This window comes from Girardinichthys multiradiatus, chromosome 23, assembly GCF_021462225.1.
Source record: "Girardinichthys multiradiatus isolate DD_20200921_A chromosome 23, DD_fGirMul_XY1, whole genome shotgun sequence".
NCBI lineage: Eukaryota > Metazoa > Chordata > Actinopteri > Cyprinodontiformes > Goodeidae > Girardinichthys > Girardinichthys multiradiatus.
In genome coordinates, this window is record NC_061815.1 from 13,356,844 (window position 1) to 13,375,113 (window position 18,270).

Below are 18,270 nucleotides of genomic sequence, written 5' to 3' on the forward strand. Positions count from 1 at the left end.
CCCAAGATGAATTGACGCTGTATTGGCCGCAAAAGGAAGCCCTACACCATACTAATAAATTATTGTGGTCTAAAACCAGGTCCGTGACAAAAGGTGAAGAAAACCTAACTGGACAGAGGAGCAGGTCGTACTCTACAACTAAGCGGGTGGATCCCTGCATGATTGAGTCAGTAGCTTCTTATTAATTCACTGTTCATTGTTCGGAGAATATCTCACCTTTCTCTCGGTCTTTCCGCCATCTTCTCAGCTTCAGACACTCTTAGGCTCACTAAATGTCCTCCTCGTGACATTTCCTCATGTTAGGAGCTCTCTTAAGGTCTAAGATGCTTCGTGAATAACTTTTATCTTACCGAGGGAAAATTCTAAGATTTTTTTAGAATGACGTCACTATGAGCTACTTTTAGTCTTGGTAGTCTTTGTGAATACAGGCCCATGCCTTTATTTTCTTAACTTCAACACTGTAGCTTCATGCTTTTCTTCATGTGCTGTTCGGGGGTGACCTGTCAGTGAATTTTAAAGGGAAAATGACAAATTTCCATAGCAAAAAACCCCAAAAAACAACATGTCCTGTTTTACATTTAAATCAAATCTTTTATTTAACAAATGTACACCAAAAACATGATACATGTCTCAGCTACCCTCTCTACGTGATACTTCTCAGGTACAAAAACTCAATTTTGTACTCATCTAACACAACACCAGCATGTCTTATGCCATTCACAGAGCGCTCACACACACGGTTACTTCTTAAGTGATGATCATGAACAATTCAGTTCCAGCAATAAAAACACTGCCCACCTCCTTTAACAAAATTAACAGATACCTGTTAGCACACTGTCATATCCTCAGAGTACATTCGCTTTGAACTTGTTTACTGGTGTCAGGGAGCAAGAGTTTGAAAAATGAAGTGAGGTCAAAGTGATCCATAGAGGTCAGGGTATTGTTACGTGCCAAAGTAAGTACTTGCCAAGGACTAACTGCAGCTCCAGACTTACTGGAGTACAGTTAACGAGTTTCAGGTTTGGTTTACGAGTTTAATCAGAAGTGGTGCTGTATCATCAAAGTGTCCTGCTTGACTTAAATCATCATGCTTTCAAATTTAAGGCATATGCAACTTTAATCCCCTAAAACATGCTCCTGTATGGCCTGGCCCACCAATCAGAGGACTGGAAGGCAATAATGAACAGGAAAGGAGAAAATCCAGGTGAATTATACTTTAACATGACCCCAGCTAGCAGTTTCACTGGGTCTGTGGGCCATCGGTCCAACATGAGGAGTCAATACAACAGGTGTTGAATCCTAAGAACATCATGTGCTCCGGGTGTGGCTTCAGTTCCTTGTTGCTGCCATCCACTGTCTTTACAGCCAACTTTGAGTGGGAACAATCTGGTGCAGGACAGACTCAGACAGACTTTACTAACATATAAAATACTGATCAAATCTAGCAGGCAGGACTCAGCCTGCCTTTGATTATTGATCCCAAACAAACTCCTGCTGGTGAAAATGTTCTCGCTAGAAACTCTCCTTCGGTTTCATCAAATTGAAATGACTACTCACTACCCTCACCAGTTACATGACACTATGCAAAGGTGTGTTCTGCACTGGGGTATAATCTCAAGAAGCTGCACATTAGCCTAATAAACAGAGGTCCCATCAGACAGAACCAGACCATAGAGACACCAGCCATGTCCAGAAAGCATCCTAAGTGACCAGTAGGCAAAGAGCCCAACCTCTGCATCATGTTTAGAAGCTGAGTCTACTTCTTCATTTTGAGGTCAGCCTCCATGGCGCTACGGCGACCCCTGGTGCCTCCATCCTGAAGTGGGGGAGACAGAAAGATAATTTATTTGTTCATTAAGGTGCAAAGTTTAAAGATTATGGAGGCCTCATTATGTGACCGAGCTCCACACAAAAACACAGCATAGTCCACCTCAAAGGGCTTCCTCCTCAAATGACGGACAAATCAGAAGAAAATAAGCATGGCTGAAAAAGGAAAAAAAAAAAAAACCAAAGGAAAAAAGAAATTAGAGCATGCAGAGAGACAGACATGGAGAAGAGCATGTAAAAAATAGAAAAACAGGAAACCGGCATGGACTCGTTAACCGAAGGGCAACAGAAGCTTGGGTCATGAAAGGTTACTGGAAAGTGTGTCTGTGTGATGTGAAAATATAACAGAACCTAAAGTGTATGAGGGTGGTCCAAGATGATGGTAGAATTATGAGCCTCGGTGTTTGGAGCTGCAACACCCTGACAGATTGCACGACAGTTTCCTATCAACCAAAACAAGAGGCAAAAAGTCATGCTGAAAAAAATATAAACTGGAAAACTTGACCTCAGTCAAGCTGCACATTCTCTAAATATGTCCGATTAAACAAAAGTAAAATAGAAAAGACATTGGGATGATTCAATTAAACAGTAGTTAGATCCACTGAATGATTTCACTTGTAGTCAGAAAACAACATTAGACTTCAGCGAATTTTACTGGGCTTTTATGTGACACAGTAACACACAAGTGGTGCGTAGTTGTAAAGCAGTACAAAAATCTAAAATCTTTTATTCTGATACCGCTAAATCTAAATCTGACACAAAAGGACTCGGAAACCATCTAATTTCATCCTGTGTGTCATTAATCTGTTTAAATCCAGCTGTTCTAAGAAGGCCCCACAGCTTTGTTAGAGAACATTACCGAACAAGCAGCATAATAAAGACCAAGGAACACAACAGACAGGTCAGGTTGGAAACCGGGGAGACGTTTAAAGCAGTATAAGGTTATAAAACATTATCTCGAGCTTTGGACTTCTCATGCAGAACTGTCCCCCATTTAGAGTTTGTCCCAAGCTGGGTAAGGGACACAGCAACCAGGTGGAAGAAGGTGCTCTGCTCAGGTGAGACCAAACTAACATTTGGTCTACATGCCAAACATTTGTGGGAAAAGCTGCACATAACCTAGAACACACCACCCTCTGAATGAACAGCGTTGGTGGCAGCATCATGCTGTACAGATGCTTTCATCCATCGGGTACAGAGAAGCTGGTCAGAGATGATGGGAAGGTGGATGTTAGCCCAGGAGAATACCCTGGTAGAGCCTGAAAAATACTTTATAGAGGGGTGGAGGTTCACCTTCCTGAAGGTCGCTGACCCAAAAATATGATGTGTTAGAATGGCCCAGTCAAAGTCCAAACCTATTGTCAATTTAGAATTTCTAACAAGACTTTAAAATTAATGTTCACAGATGGTTTCTGTCCAATCTGACTGAGCTTTAGCTATTTTGCAAAGAGTTTAGCTTCTAGATGTGCAAACCTGGTGGAGAGAGAACATAAAAGACCTGCAGGTGTATCACTGTTGCAAATTACTTATCAGATTTGCATTTGTGAAACATTTTAAAACCATGTGTCCTTTTTATACTGCTTTACAACTATGTACCATATTGTGTTGGTCTGTCACACAGAATCCCAATAGAATATGTTTGTAGTTCCAACATGACAAAATGTGAAAAGTGTCACAGACACTGTTCTGTGGAAAGCTGGTTGACTTCTGTATCTGCTTATGTAAGTTTAATGTCAGTGACAGAGAAAAATGAGAGATACAGGCAGAGTGAGTGTGAGTGATGTTTGCGCTGAGACCTGGTTCTGGTGAGATCTGAGGAAAGAACCTGTATACTTACAAAGAGAGAGAGAAGGAAAGCAGGAGAGGCCATTGGGACACTGTCCTGTAGAAGGACAAACATTGGAGTGAAAAATAGAAAGCAAAGACACACGAGCGTGAGAAAGCAAGTTTCATTGGAGTCGGAGTCAAACAAAACACGCCAAGGGGATACTGGACCTCATTGGATGACAAACACAGAGACACACAAATCCACAAAACATCAGGAAGACATATCAAACAATCACTTTAGACACAACATTCGGGACCGAGATCCGCAGAAAAGAAGAGACAAGCAGATGCATGAATTCACCCCACATCACAACTCCCATTAACATATGCAGATTTATAGTCTGACAAAGCTCCTCCCAGAGTCCCAACTTCAAGAAAACAAGAAGCAGTCACCCTTTGGATGCACACTACAGACTCCCATATCTATCTCCAATAACAGCAACATGCATGACTACATGAAGAAAATCTAATTCTTTGGTCATCTGCAGAGACACAAGCATGCAGGTGGAGACACACACACACAGATGAACAAAAAAGGTGCAGCCAAAGATGCAGGACACAGATCAGCTGGGTAGTCAACAACAACGGTTCCAGTGAAGCTCCCGATGTCAAGCAGAGCAAACAAACTTTAGCATATATAGCAAGAGTCAGCATGGTGAACTACGACATGCGCTTGGAAGCAAAAATGATGTTATCCTGCCAAGCTTTAAATGTCTTCTGCAAGGCTGAGCAGAAAGAACAACTCAGCAGCGGTTTTTGATATGGCTTTCTGCCCAGGGTGGCGTGACATCCCAGCGCATTAAAACACCAAGCAAACAAAAAGCCGCTGTTATCTGCACTGGAGGAGATTTCTATTATTAAGCACTTCAGCAACTGATTTGCCACTTATGGTCTCAATTAAAGGGTCATCTTTAAGAGGTCTGGAGCACATTTAACCATCTTCAGCTCAAGATCTTGACAATTTGAGATTCATGAAACGTTTGGAAAAACACAAAAAGAACACTTTTAAATGTCTATTTGGCATTAGGATTACCTTGGACTGATATAAGCAGAAAAAGCACATTATATAAAAAATGTATCAAGCAAAGAGACCGCCACCGAGTCTCCTATGAAAATGAATAAACTTGGAGGAAAATCCAGGTCTGCCATCAAATATCAACTACATATGGTAAAAATGTCTGTAAATTATTACCACACTAACATAACCCACGTAAAATCTGCTTCCACTGACCCTGAGCTTGTTGGCCAGTATTTCTCTCACACATCCAGGTTATGTCTCAAGGACTTACCCAGAAACTGATGAAATGTATTCAAACTGAATCTGTCACACAAAAGAAAACAATAAAATGCCCTTGGTCCAAGAAGGCAACAAGAAATAATTTAGCGAATATTTGTTGGAAATGGCCGGAATTTTCTACAACTGCTTTAAATTTGTTTTTCTGGTGTTAAAAGGGAAAAATATGATTACAATATTGTGTTCATTAGTTATATTATTACATTTTAAAATGAGTATTAACCCAGAACTTTCCACCTGGTGCATCGGTGATTGAGAGGCAGCAAAGCCAAGATGATTAATTGGTTTGACGGGATTCTTAATGCAGCAAATGAGCAGAGTCTCATTCATACTCTTAAAACGCGTCCCTGCTCATCAAACCGCACTGAACATTTTCAAACGCTGTAGATGATGCACTCTGTTGGGTTTCCCCTCCAGTTTTACCCTCTCAGAATGTAGAGGAAGCATGATTCAGAAGAAGGTAACTGCCAACAAAACAGACAGACAACAGCTACAAAAGCATGCAGATCCAAAAAGCTCCATCAGGAAGAAACATAATCTTCTCATCCCCTCCTGCTGTTCAACCCACCTTCTCAGCCGCCTCCCCTGGTTTCCGGTTTCCCTCCCTGCCGCGGAGGCTCTTGGCAGAGATGGCGCTCTCCGAGGTCTGCATGATGAGCTGGGTGGCCAGGAACTGCTGGACGTGCTCCAGGACGTCCCGCTGCATCTCCAGCGCCATGTGGTACACGTCATGGTCCGAGGAGTTGTACATGATGGCATTCTGGAACATCAGCATGATGTCTCGCTGGAACTCAGCTGTGGTACGGATCACGCCGGACTCGATGTTCTTCTTTATGGCTGAGAGGTCCATGGGTCTGCAGCAGGTGAGGAGCAGGGAAGCAGAGGGAGATGTATTTATAAAAAGGCAGGAACAGATGTCTTTCTTTGTCATAGGTTAGCTTTGAAGAAGATCCCTGAAGGGTATAAAACCCTATAAATGCATTTCACAGCTACCTGGTCATTCATAAAAATACAGGATCAACTCTTTCTCTTGCAATAGTATTCACGTCCCTTAAACTTTTTTGCACAATTTGTCCTGTTACAAAAAAACGATTGTACATCAGTAAGATTTTATGTGATAGACCAACACAAAGACAGACACTGTTGTCCATTCTTCATTGGAAAATAGCTCTTGCCACAGATTTTCAATTGGATTTAGGCCTGGGCTTTGACTAGGCCATTCTAACACTCAAATTTACTTTGACCCAAACAACTCCATTTGTTAAGGGTCGCCGCCCTGCTGGAAGGTGGACCTCTGCCACAGTCTCAAGCCTTTGGCAGCCTCCAACAGGTTTTATTTTAAGATTGTTCTATTTCTAGTTCCATCCATCTTTCCATCCACTCTGCTCAGCCTCCTCCTCCATGGTGAAGAACAACATGATGCTCCCACCGTTGTATTTCACTGTAGGGATAAGGTGTGCAGGGTGACGTCCAATGCTAGTTTTCCTCCACAAGTCAATTTGCATGTAGGCCAGAAGGTTCAAATCTGGTCTCATCTGAGCAGAGCCCTTTCTTCCACATCTTTGCTAAGTCCACTTCATGACTTGCAACCTGTCCATAAAGGCCATAATTCAGGAGGTCACAACTGATAGTTGTTATCAGCTTAGACGGGGGTACATTTTATTATATTTTCATTTGTATAAACCATTGAAAACCATGTCTGTTCCCCTCACAATGCTCCACTACGTTATGTTAGTCTATCAAACAAAATACCAATAAGATGCACTTAAGTTTATGGTTGCAACATGACAAAATGCAAATAAGTTCAGGGTGTCCAAATAATTTTGTGAGTCACTGTGAATGACATATTTGTGTTGTTGTGTGAACCTGCAGACTGTGCATGCTACGATGTGTGTGTTGGTGTTTCCTGACCTGTGCACAATGCTGTGGTAACCCGGGGCGATATCATCTGACACAGGCTGCAAGAAGACACTGGCGTACCTGCAACAGACATTACATCAGCTTTAACACTAAACACTCTCTGTGTGAAAAGGAAATATTTGATATTTGATTTCAAAATGAAGTCAAAAAATAAATAAAAAAACGTGCAAAATGTGATTAATAGCAAGGTGCTGGTAGTGTATGTTTATGCTTGCCAAAAAGCACCACCTGTGATTGGCCGCAGCTCTCCACACCAACATGATGGCTTTCTTCCAGATTTTCTGCGCCTGGACAGCCTCTTGGTCCTCTCCGCATGTGGAGCTGATGCACATGGGAGAGAAGAGAGAGAGGAAGACTGGGCACACTGTACTTTAAGCTGCCAGCAGTGAGTGGAAAAATAAAGTGAAACATAGAAAAGTGCCAATAACGGCTTTGCTCTTAAGAACACAATTAGGTTTTGATTTAAATTTTATAACAAAAGGGAGTTAGATTGTTATTGCAACTTTTCTTGTGAAATATGTTTGATCAGGCAGGGTTTTTTGTTGTGGTCAGCACTGTGAGCTTGACCACCGAGGCACCTACAGCTGGGAGGAAGAGGCTGGGCTGCTGGCCAGTGAATCGACAGTGTAACGCTGGGAGGGGGGGCCGTAGCCGTCTTCGCTCTCGCTGGCGGCCCGCTCCACCTCAGACAGGTAAGGACCCTCACCCTCCCCACACTCCTCCTTTAGCTCCATCCCTTCATCTGGGTCCCCATCACTCCCTCCCTCCTCTTCCTTCACTTCCTAAATTCAACAAAAAAACAAATGGAGTAAAAATGTTCCTTGTAAATGCCATGATGTCAGCACATGTTGGTTTATGAGGGTTACCTTGCACTCTTTGCCAGACACAGAGCTATCTTCTGAGTCTGCACAGGGAATAGAAATAGTTAGCAAACAAACATGAGTGTTATTTCTGTGTATATATGTGCAGGTCTGTTAAACACCGAGGCAGGGAGGGTTGGCTTCAGGCTGGCTCCACTCCTCTCCTTCACTCTTTATTGTAGCTTCAGCAGCCTCCTTCACTCCGGCCGCCTCCTCTGTGACTACACTTCCTGCTGCGCCGTCATCGGAAGCAACCGAAGAGGGAATGTCACTTCCTGTCACCTCGGCTCCCTCGCCGTTTCCCTTGAACTGTACTTGTCTTTGGAGGTCAGGCTGGTTCTGTGTGTCCAGGCTGCTGGGGGACGGGGTCAGCATGGTGGGAACATCCTGATTTTCCTGAAGGGAGCTGGTGTGCTGGACTGTGAGTTCTGGGGTCTTCAGTTCCTGGGTCTCCCACGGGCCGGGGAGGGTGTGGCCTTCTGAAACGGCTTCCTCGCAGAGAGACAGAGCCGCTTCTACGGCGGCTGCATCTAAAGCCTCAACTGAGTCATCCACCTGGGAGAACAGACAGAGAAAAGGACAAATCACTTACAAAATGTGGATGACTTGCCTTGAGGTTTTTCACATGTTGTCTCATTACAGGAGGACATCAGAGAACAAACAGCATCATGGTGACCAAGGAACACAGCAGACAGGTCAGGGGTTCAAAGCAAGGTTAAATTACAAAACAATATCTCACATATTCATAGTCCATTTGTTCCTTCCATCATCTGAATATGGAAAGAGAATGACAGCTACAAACCTACACACACGGCCCAGAGAAGGAAAGCATTAATTAGAGTAGCAGCCACAAGGTCCAGGGTAAGTCTGGAGAATCTGTCAGCATAATAAATATAAGCCATGCAGTCCACAAATCTGGCCTTTCTGCAGGAGTGGAAAGATGAAAGCCAGTGCTCAAAGAAAGGCACTGTCATGGCAGCCTTGTAATCTGGGAATGGAAGGAAGGTACAGGTTAACACAGGAAGAAAAACCTGTTAGAGGCTGCAGAAGTCTTGAGACTGGGATGGAAGTTCACCTTTCAGCAGGGCAAGGACCCCAAACATCCACCCAGAGCTACAATGGATTTGTTTTGGCCAAAGCATATTCACTTGTTACAATGACCTAGTCAAAGGTGTTAAGAATAAAAGTTTGAGCATTTGAGCTTAAGCTATTAAAGAAGAAAGGGCAAAGATTTCAGTCTGTATGAGTGGAAGCAGGTAGACTGTTCCCAAAGCTGGAGTTGCAGTAAAAGACAATGCTACAAATAACTGACTCTGTGGGGCTGAATACAGACGCATGCCACACTTCAGATTTGTGTTTGTAAACATTTTGAAATACATCCAACCTTCCTTTTCCATTTTACAATGATCTAATACCTTTCTTTATTTAGTCCATGACATAAAATCCCTGTGGTTATGATCAAATATGAAAACGTTTGAGGGGTACAAATACTTTAGCAAGGCCTTCTATCCTCTTACTGTCCTCTCTGACTTCGGTTTAGTGACAAATATTTGAGATGGTTATTTTTAGGCGTGACTTTATATTTTTCTTCTACTTCTCCTTTTTCCAATACTGATGACTCAACCAGAGCAGGTTTATTATACCCTACTGTATGTGTTGTTAGTTGTTTTTTTTTGTGTAAATATGTCCCAGTATGCAAGCGAAGCAAATGATGGAGCTCCAGCAGGAGTGACTGAACACAGTTCAGATTAAAAACAAAGAAACAACTCCCCCAAAGGTCTCCACAGAAAGAGTATATTACACAAACCCATTCAGTTGTGATGAACTCTCATTGCAAGACCGTTCTATTTAGTTTCTAGGCCATGAAAGCATTTATTTTGCTTTTACACAAACACAGAAATACACACCAATACCTTCTCCTCTATGATGGCAATGATGTCTCCCACAGTCTCCAGGTCCAACTCATCCCCTATGCAAGACACAGCTACAAGATCCTCTTCTGCTAGCCCCGTCTCCTCACTGAGCTCTGCTTTCACTGCAGCTTCTGCGTCACCCTCTGCAAACACAAACAGATATGAGAGGACGTATAGGTGCAGGTAAACTTACAGCCTACTTCTGAGTTTGTTCAGAGTTCCTTTTGAGTCTTTAAGTCAAACTAGACCCACTGATTCTGCTCTGCTAACTGTGCCTATTGCTTTCCTTTATTCACAACTTCACAGTGAAGAGGTGAGGAGAAAGAGGTCCAAATATTTTCTTCCACGGGTTCAGAGTGGGGATCTCAAAAATATCAAATTTTAAAGCAGCAAAATCACAACTTTGAGAAATGTTTGAGAGACAACACGGCTGGCAATGACAGAGGATGGTCTTTCCACAGTAATCCTTGGGAATGACCAAACTACAGACTATTGAGCTGATTAATGAAGTACCTTAAATGGTTAGTTTAGGAGTTTTGAAGTGAGGTTCTGTTAAACGCTTATAAACAGTTACCTTCAGTAATCTAGAATAAATCCAGACCAGCTGGTGCTGGAGGTTGAAGCTAAGGGGGCAACATCAAAGAGGACCTCAACCGTCATTAAGCAACTCCAATCTCAAAAACGTTTATGTCAACACCATTTCATGAACCTTTCAATCCCCATCATGTTTGCATTGAGTGGTCATTTACACAGAAGCTGACCATCATTTACACAGGAAATGGAGGCAGGAGGTTGTGCGACACCAATGATCTTCCTGTATGAAACACCACTTGAGAATAAAACATGTAAAGCCTTTTTGATCAGTCAGTGTCTGACATGAAAGCAGCTAATCTGGCTGGAAACATTTTACATTTATGTGTTTCACACAGGAAGATCGCTCGCAGCGCACCACCTGCTATCTCCATTTCCAGTGTAAATAATCCTCAGCTTCTGTCATGTCATTTTCTACCGCTTATTCCATAGTGGGTCGTGGGGGAGCTTGTGCCTATCTCCAGCAGTCTATGGGCGAGACTGCTTCAGCTTCTATTTTTGGGAAATAAAACCAATGAATACCAACATGACAACAGTTTAAAGCTTCATAAAACATGACATTTTTTACATTAAAGTTGTTTAATGAGGGTAGAAGTCAGCTTCAGACTCAACGGTCAACTAAACTGGATTCATAAAGGAGGAAGATGCAGAGAGTCATCTACAGCAGCTAAGATATGCTTAAAGGTTTTCAAACGAACTTACACTTAAAAATTCTTGTCTATAAGCTGCTTATGAATATGCATGCACAAGCATTGACTGGAGTTTGCTTACCTGTAAAGCCTTCATGACCCGGCACTAAAGAAGCAGCTGTAGCTGCACTCTGTACACCGTTGGTTAAACTTGTCGTGTCTCCTTCTGATACCTGACACCAAAAATACCCAGAAAAACAGAAAATAAACCTGGACGGATATGCAACAAATAATGGTCCCCGAATTTGTTATTGGGATCAAATATAACTTTTATTTTAACAGCTATTGAAGCAGTCTAACTGAGAATAATCCATGCCAGCAAAAGCTGCAAACAGTGACACTGAAACAGAAGGTTTAGCTACAAATAAATGAGTATTTCTAGTGTATACCACTGGAAGTAGAGCTGAAAAACACTTCACTATTGTAGTCTTGTCACTTTGCTAGACTGGCTCTTCAAGACTGGACTCACCAGGCGTGGGCTGGCTGAGATGAGGTTTCCTTTCTTTAGAAGCTCTGATAACAGAGGTGATGGTGGCGGTGTGGCCTTCTGCGCTAGGAGTCTCTTCTGAGGCGAGTCATCAACCAGAGCAGCTAGGCCTCCATCTTTTGGCCCAGACAGCGGAGGGTCCGCAGCTGGCAGGAACACCCCGACCCCCTGAGCCTGACGGAGACAGGCCGTTGAAATAAAACCTCTTTCCTTTTATACGTTAAAATATAACAAACTGCTTCAACTGACTCCAGCTCTGAAATACGAGAGAAGCCAAAGAAACCCTCCTTTGTTGAGTTTTTTTTTTTTTTGGTACATGTAAATATTAATGTTTTTTAAACTTTTATTAAATCACCTATGTAACTGTTGACTGTTCCTGTCTTTGCTTTTGCTAATTTCTAAGTGCCAAAGCAAAGTGTAAAGGTTTTCTTACAACTGAGTGTATGGTGGTGTCCTCAGAGGTGACGCCTTCAGAATCCATGGGTGGCGTAGAGACGGCAGAATCTGCCTGGGAGTCGTGGGTTGGGGGGCTGGCCCCCAGTGGAGAACGTACAGTAACACTGGGGAGGCGCTTGGGCGTGTTTTTCACTGCCTGACGTGCTGCAATGGACACAAAAGGTCAAAGGTAGAGAGAAGTGACCTTATATCTCAGTGAGGAATTAAAAAGCTGCTACACAGAAATCATCAGTCATGGATCATAAAGAAGCAGAATAAGCATGATTGTAGTAGGAATATTGGCTCCCATGTACCTATTTTTTTTTTTAGAAAGACACATAGCACAATCCTAAACAAAATGTTTCACAAAAATGTAGCAAAGAGATAAAGCAACAAGGAAGAAGACTTTTTCCCATGGCTTTTAATACATTCATTGGGAAGACTAATTTCTCCCCATGATTCAGTGACTTTAACAACCACCTTCAGCAACAGTAGCTTGAAGAAGCCATCCTGCAGCAACGGTTCTTCACAATGTAGTTTAGGTCATCAAGGTTTGCTCGGCAGTTCTGTTTTAGATTCTTTCTTGTGTTTAGTTTTGGCCAAACTTCTTTCTAAAGCAAACAGATCCAAAGGTCTTCTGGTTCAACCGGACTGCAACCTAACTGATGCCGCAATAATCCTTTTCAAAGGGAAGATGCTTTCGACTGGCATCACCTTCAAACAAACCAGAGTTGTTTAGTTGTTGTCTATTTGTGATGTTATGAGTTTTGACATTTAACATGCTAAATGAGGTCTGAGATGTACTGTAGCTCTTAGGCTTTCTGTCATTTTTCTCTGAGCCCTGCATGGTCTGACCTTAGGATGAGATTAATGGGCGCCCACTCCTAGAAAGACTGGTGACAGCCTCAACCACTTTCCACTTGCAAATCCTTTTTCACTGTAGAAAGTTGAACTTGGAACTGATGGGAAATGACCTTATAACCCACACGGCCGAACAGCCACTGCTGATGCCTTTCATCCTTAGCATTGTTAACACACCTGTGTGCTCCAGAGTAGCAAACCAACAAAACTCCTGATTTTATAGAGCAGCTGAAACTGATGACGATCAATTAATCAAGAGCATTTTATTTGCAGCACCAGCCTTCACCTTTCTGTCTTAAATCCAACAGAAGCAGCATGGGTGCACTTTTTTCCATGACTGGGTGTATTTAGAGAAGGTTGATCAAAGGTGTTTACAGTAAGCACTGTGAACCTACCTTGGTACGCCATCTCTGTGGCTTTCCTCTTCTGCTCTGCTTCCTCCTCCTCCATTTTCTTCTTTCTGTAGTTGAAAAACAAACTGACAGCTGAAAACATGAGGTTTGGTAAAGGAGAGGAGGGAGGAAGCTGACCTCATGAATAACTACAGTGGAGATACAAAGACATCCATGAAAAGTAGAATTCAGCTCTCAGGCAAAAACAGACAACTGTTTAAAAAATCATTAGGAAAATTGTAATATATTAGCCCTGCTTTAGAGCTGAGGGTGATGATGTCTGCTATAAAATAACTAAGGGTGTATGAGAGTCCTTTGGTCAGCTTGTTTGGTCCGGAACCAAAAGTGAACTTTATTTTTTTTGTTTGGTGCGTGAGTCTGTTTGGAAGCGGACCGAGACCACCTCAAAAAGTGGGTCTCGGTCCAGTTGTTTGGTCCAGACCAGGGTTCACTTGAGTGTATTCACACCTGCACAAAAGGTCCGGACCAAGGGGGGAAACGAACTCTGGTCCGTTTAAAGCGGACCAAAAGTGGCAGGTGTGAATACAAGCTGTTAACTATGTGAAGCAAATTGTGGAAAGCTTAGAGATGATCAAAAAGGTAAGAGCCTCACAGTGTGATTTCTGCCCACAGATCTTTGAGCTGGGAGTCCATGTGACCCATCTGTATTAGCTCCACCTCCTTCTTCAGTTTCCTGTCAGGACAAGGTAAAACATAGAGGCGGAAAATACTTTATTAGACTTTACCAAACATTTCTCAGTGGGATACTGCAGGCAAAGCCTTTGTTTAGTTCGTTTTGACCTTTTAGGATTTTGTGTAAATTACACTTCATTGTGCTTACATTTTTTAACTCCACATTGCGGTCATAAAATACGTAACTTTGAAATAAAATAATAATATCAGTTCTAGGTACATTTAAATAAAATAAGTAGAAGTTTAAGAGACAAAGATTAGATGTTGCAACTTATTCAAGTGAAGTGTACACCTACCTGTACTGCTCCTGGGTTTCTCTCTGTAGTCTTTTTAGCTCCTCAATCCTTTCAGTGGTCAGCCTACGGACGATGACATCTTCGATGGTCTCCACCACCTCACCCTTCTCCCCACGCTTACGTCTAGAGGATGATAACAGGCACATTTTAAGCTAGAAACGTCAGAAACTAAATTCTGCAACATTAAGAAACGGCAGTGGATATAAATGCTGATGCACTCACTTGGGTGCTTCTGTGGCTTCGAGCAGCTCAGAATATTGTGAGGCACAGTGCTGAGAAACACAGCAAGAAATTTGCTTAAAAAATTACTAACATGCAAACAGAACACCACTGACGTCTGTGACTGGAGGACGAAAAGACATTGAGAAAATAATCAGTAGGTTTATGTCTTTCTCACCTTCTGAGAGAACCAGTCAGGAGGACGACCAGGCTCTGAGAAAGACTTGATAGCTCTGCTCACAGACACCCTTTAAGACAAAGAACATCCACAGAAGGAACACATGATGAAGGTAAATGGGTGTGGAAACCTGAAAACTGTCCATTTTAGAGATGCACTGAGAAAGTGGCAGATGAAACGGAAGATTTTCAACTTGAGTGGTCCTGACCAGTGGGCGACAGGTTGTCCACCAAAACATCCAGTCATTTTCCTATCAGTCAACACACTGCACTAAGCGCTACCAGTAATGCGCACCACAGCAGGCTTTGGTGTGAAAGTCGGTGCCTCGGAAAGCCGAGCCAATGTTAGGTACTTTTAGCATCAGTGAGGTTTAAAACGCAGAGGAAGCACAACTGTTTAAAGGAAGCTCCGTTTGTTATGACATGTCAGACTGCGATTCATGTTCCATTTCAAAAGTGATTACAAACTGTCCACACTTTTGACTGATAGTGTACACAGACACCAGCGTTATGCTAGCCATACTAACCGCACTAATAAAAAGGTGCTATGGTGAGTTTAAAACGTCAACTCTGTATTCATTTTGTCTTTTTTTAAATAACAGTAAAATTCTATTTTACTATGACGGGGAAAAAAGTTCATTGTTGCTCTTAGATCTTGCGATATTACAATTATTAAAGAGAAATCACAATTGGCTAAAATTAGTACCAGAAGGTCATAGCTGTATGAAAACAGGAGATTGGAAAACGGCGGCAAAATTTGGATCGGTGCATCACTAGTACATGTAAGATCCTAGTTAAGGAATAATACTGTCCTCTGTTTTTTTTCTTGCAATAAGATACAAGCTAAAAGCCACAGTAATGACAGAAGGACAAAGGCTCTTCTCTGCTCGAACATCCACATCTCAGAAACACGACAACATTCACCAACGAGTGCACAGTTTTTAGCAATGAAAACAAGACACCAGCTCAGAACATCCATGTCTCCTGGAAATTTATTTGGCATGCTACTCTTGGCTTTTTGGTTGCAGACTATTTGCATCTCTACACCAATATTTAGGAATTGTTTCTTTTAAAAGAATATAGGCAAAAGTAGGGAAACCTTGATTAGACCGAGTTAACAACAGACACCTCATTTTTGCATTATCTCCGTTTGTAAATCCAGACAATTTAAAGAAGCCTCATCATGATGAACCTTGTTTTTCTCTTTCATCACTGATTGCATATGGATGGTTAGGAACAGAATTAGTATTTACAAAATGACAAATGGGAATTATTTGATTGACTTTACCAGTTTTGGTCTCCGCTCCTCATAACAGATGACGCCAGGCACAATTTCTCCCTGATTGACCAGGGCTCCGTGGGTCCCACGTTCAGTATCTTGTGTTCTATAGGGAAAAACACAAAAACACAAACTAATATGTGCAAAACATATAATATGCTTATTAATTCATGACAGGTACTGGTTCCTACCAACTAACATACCCATAATATTTTTATTTAAATATGCAGAAAGAACTCAATCAATCCGAAAACTTGAATTTAGATCTATTCTGAAAGAAACTACATTTCAAATAGGGTTATCAAACGATCCCACGGACTTTCTATTATAAGTAAATAAGATGTATAATGAGAAACCAGAGGATAACTGCAGCGTGTTTGATGAAAACAAGCAGAACTAGCTTGCTACGGCTAGCCACCATATTCCGATAAACTTGAGTCTGTCTACAGGACGATTACAGCTTATCCTTTCACTGAAACCTACACACAGCTTATCAACACAAAAAATTGTGATTAACATAACTCATAATTTAACAGAGAAGATAAAACGGCACATTATTGTCTTAGCTTAGCCATGTTCGGGGGAACCCATTAATGAGGCACAAGCATCTTCGAACACTGCAGCGATATTTGGGACAACGAGGCTGCTGCGTCTTAACAAGCAATGCGAAATACAGTCTCCTGGGCTAGTCTGCACTCACTGCTCTCTCTAAGTTACAAAAAACATTAAAATATAGATCATAATATTACTCACTGCCGATGCCGCTCGCCATTGTTTTTGTGACGAGGCCCCTGGCACAACATCCGCCGGACAGTTTTAGGTGATGCACACAACACACCGTCCTGAGCCAGCCAGAGAGATAATAAAACAGGCCCTGAAACACAAAGATGCAGAGCGAATGTCAAAAGGCTGGTCTATGCTGTTTGCTTCTCCTCTTTAAGTTCACACAGAGGAGCAGTTGATGTATTTTCTTATTTCGATTCCTCTCACGTTTAAATAAAAACAAGAGAGTGACAGGATGACGCTTTTCACGGCTTTCCGGCCAGCAACGGAGATAATGGCCGTGAATCCCCAGAGCAAACAAACCTGCCGGAAATCTTTACTATGTTTTTGTGCCTAAAATTCTCATCTTTAATTTTTACATTTTGGGGGTAGAGAAAAACTGTTAAAAATGTGCTGTTTAACTTGTGACACTAAATACCGACAGACAGGGAAATACAGTTGCCCTCAAAAGTGTGCATATCCCTGGGATGTTCCAATGATGTAAAAAAAATATATCATTTCAAAACGTTTTTTTCTACATAAAACGCGACATGAACAGTATGTATAACATAAGTGAATAAAATGGTGACGTAAAAATAAAAAGTTGCAAGAAACTTGCTGGAGTTTTCTTGAGTTCACATTTAACGTCACTTATAGTGAATCTTGGTCAAACTAAAATATAGTTCAGCTGTCCCAGTGTGCTTTACTAACATTTGTTCATTTGCTTAACTAAAGCCATATTTTAAAGAAAGGCCATAAAGGATAAAAAAAAATTCATTGTACAAAGGTTTTAGTCAGAGGAAGAGTACAAAGAAATCTACAGCACTATATTTACCATAGTACAATGAAAGTAGTCACCACTTGTTGACACTAAACATTTGTCTAAAATACATGAAAAGACAAGATTGAAACTTCTCATTGAGGCTGCCAAGAGGCCGATACCAATGCTGAAGGATCTCCACAAATTTCCAAGCCATACTGGTTGTGTTCTACATGTGACAACAATCCCAGAACTTGTCCATGTCAGGACCAAGGAGCAGAGTTGAAAGACAGAAGCGTCCAAAGAAAACATCCAGGCCTTCTCCAGTTCTCCCTGCCTGCTCAGTTGAAACCAGACAAGACTGGAAGATTTGGGCAAAAGTGCAGCACAATATCGACTGTGCTCATCACCAAAAGAACTCCCTTCTCACAGTGATATATGGTGGTGGCAGCATCATGATCAGGGATCACTATTTCTCAGATACTAGGTGAAATCAGGAAAAGCGTAAATATTGTTTAAATTTTGACCCCAAACTATCAGGTCTGTGCTAAAAAGCTGATAATAAATGTGGGATTTTCTATTTCAGCATCACAACAAGCCCAAGTGGCAGGGCTTCGGGGATGGATGAGATCCGCCCTGAGTACCTCAAGTCTCTGGCTATTGTGGGGCTGTCTTTGACACGCTTCTTCAACATTGCATGGCGGACGGGGACAGTGCCTTTGGATTGGCAGACTGGGGTGGTGGTCCCCCTACATAAGAAGGGTGACCGGAGGGTGTGTTCCAACTATAGGGGGGATCACATGCCCTATGGGGGGTGCTCCAGGAGTATGGAATCGGGGGCCCTTTATTAGGGGCCATCCGGTCTCTGTACGAGCGGAGCAGGAGTTTGGTCCGCATTGCCGGCACTAAGTCGGACCAGTTCCCGGTGCATGTTGGACTCCGGCAGGGCTGCCCTTTGTCACCGGTCCTGTTCATAACTTTTATGGAC

The 18,270-nt window shown here is 42.2% G+C and overlaps 1 protein-coding gene across 4 annotated transcripts; it reads right to left on the bottom strand.

Annotated features, from left to right (window-relative positions):
* Window positions 1–565: 565 nt before the first annotated feature.
* On the bottom strand, window positions 566–16,728 carry brd8b (bromodomain containing 8b). Of its 4 annotated transcripts, none has more exons than XM_047353856.1 (19): window positions 16,514–16,728; window positions 15,770–15,866; window positions 14,483–14,552; window positions 14,308–14,357; window positions 14,086–14,208; window positions 13,710–13,790; window positions 13,100–13,164; window positions 11,842–12,008; window positions 11,391–11,582; window positions 11,004–11,094; window positions 9,636–9,784; window positions 7,851–8,283; window positions 7,735–7,772; window positions 7,451–7,650; window positions 7,097–7,189; window positions 6,860–6,928; window positions 5,517–5,802; window positions 3,665–3,709; window positions 566–1,816 (listed from the first exon to the last, which is right to left on the bottom strand). In XM_047353856.1, exons 1-19 carry the CDS (start codon window positions 16,530–16,532, stop codon window positions 1,757–1,759), a joined length of 2,328 nt encoding a protein of 775 aa, XP_047209812.1. In that variant the 5' UTR covers window positions 16,533–16,728; the 3' UTR covers window positions 566–1,756. The 4 variants fall into 4 exon arrangements, with proteins under 4 accessions (XP_047209812.1, XP_047209813.1, XP_047209814.1 ...); XM_047353857.1 differs by having other exon boundaries at window positions 9,642–9,784; window positions 16,514–16,724; XM_047353858.1 differs by lacking the exon at window positions 3,665–3,709 and having other exon boundaries at window positions 16,514–16,726.
* Between the last annotated feature and the right edge of the window lie 1,542 nt (window positions 16,729–18,270).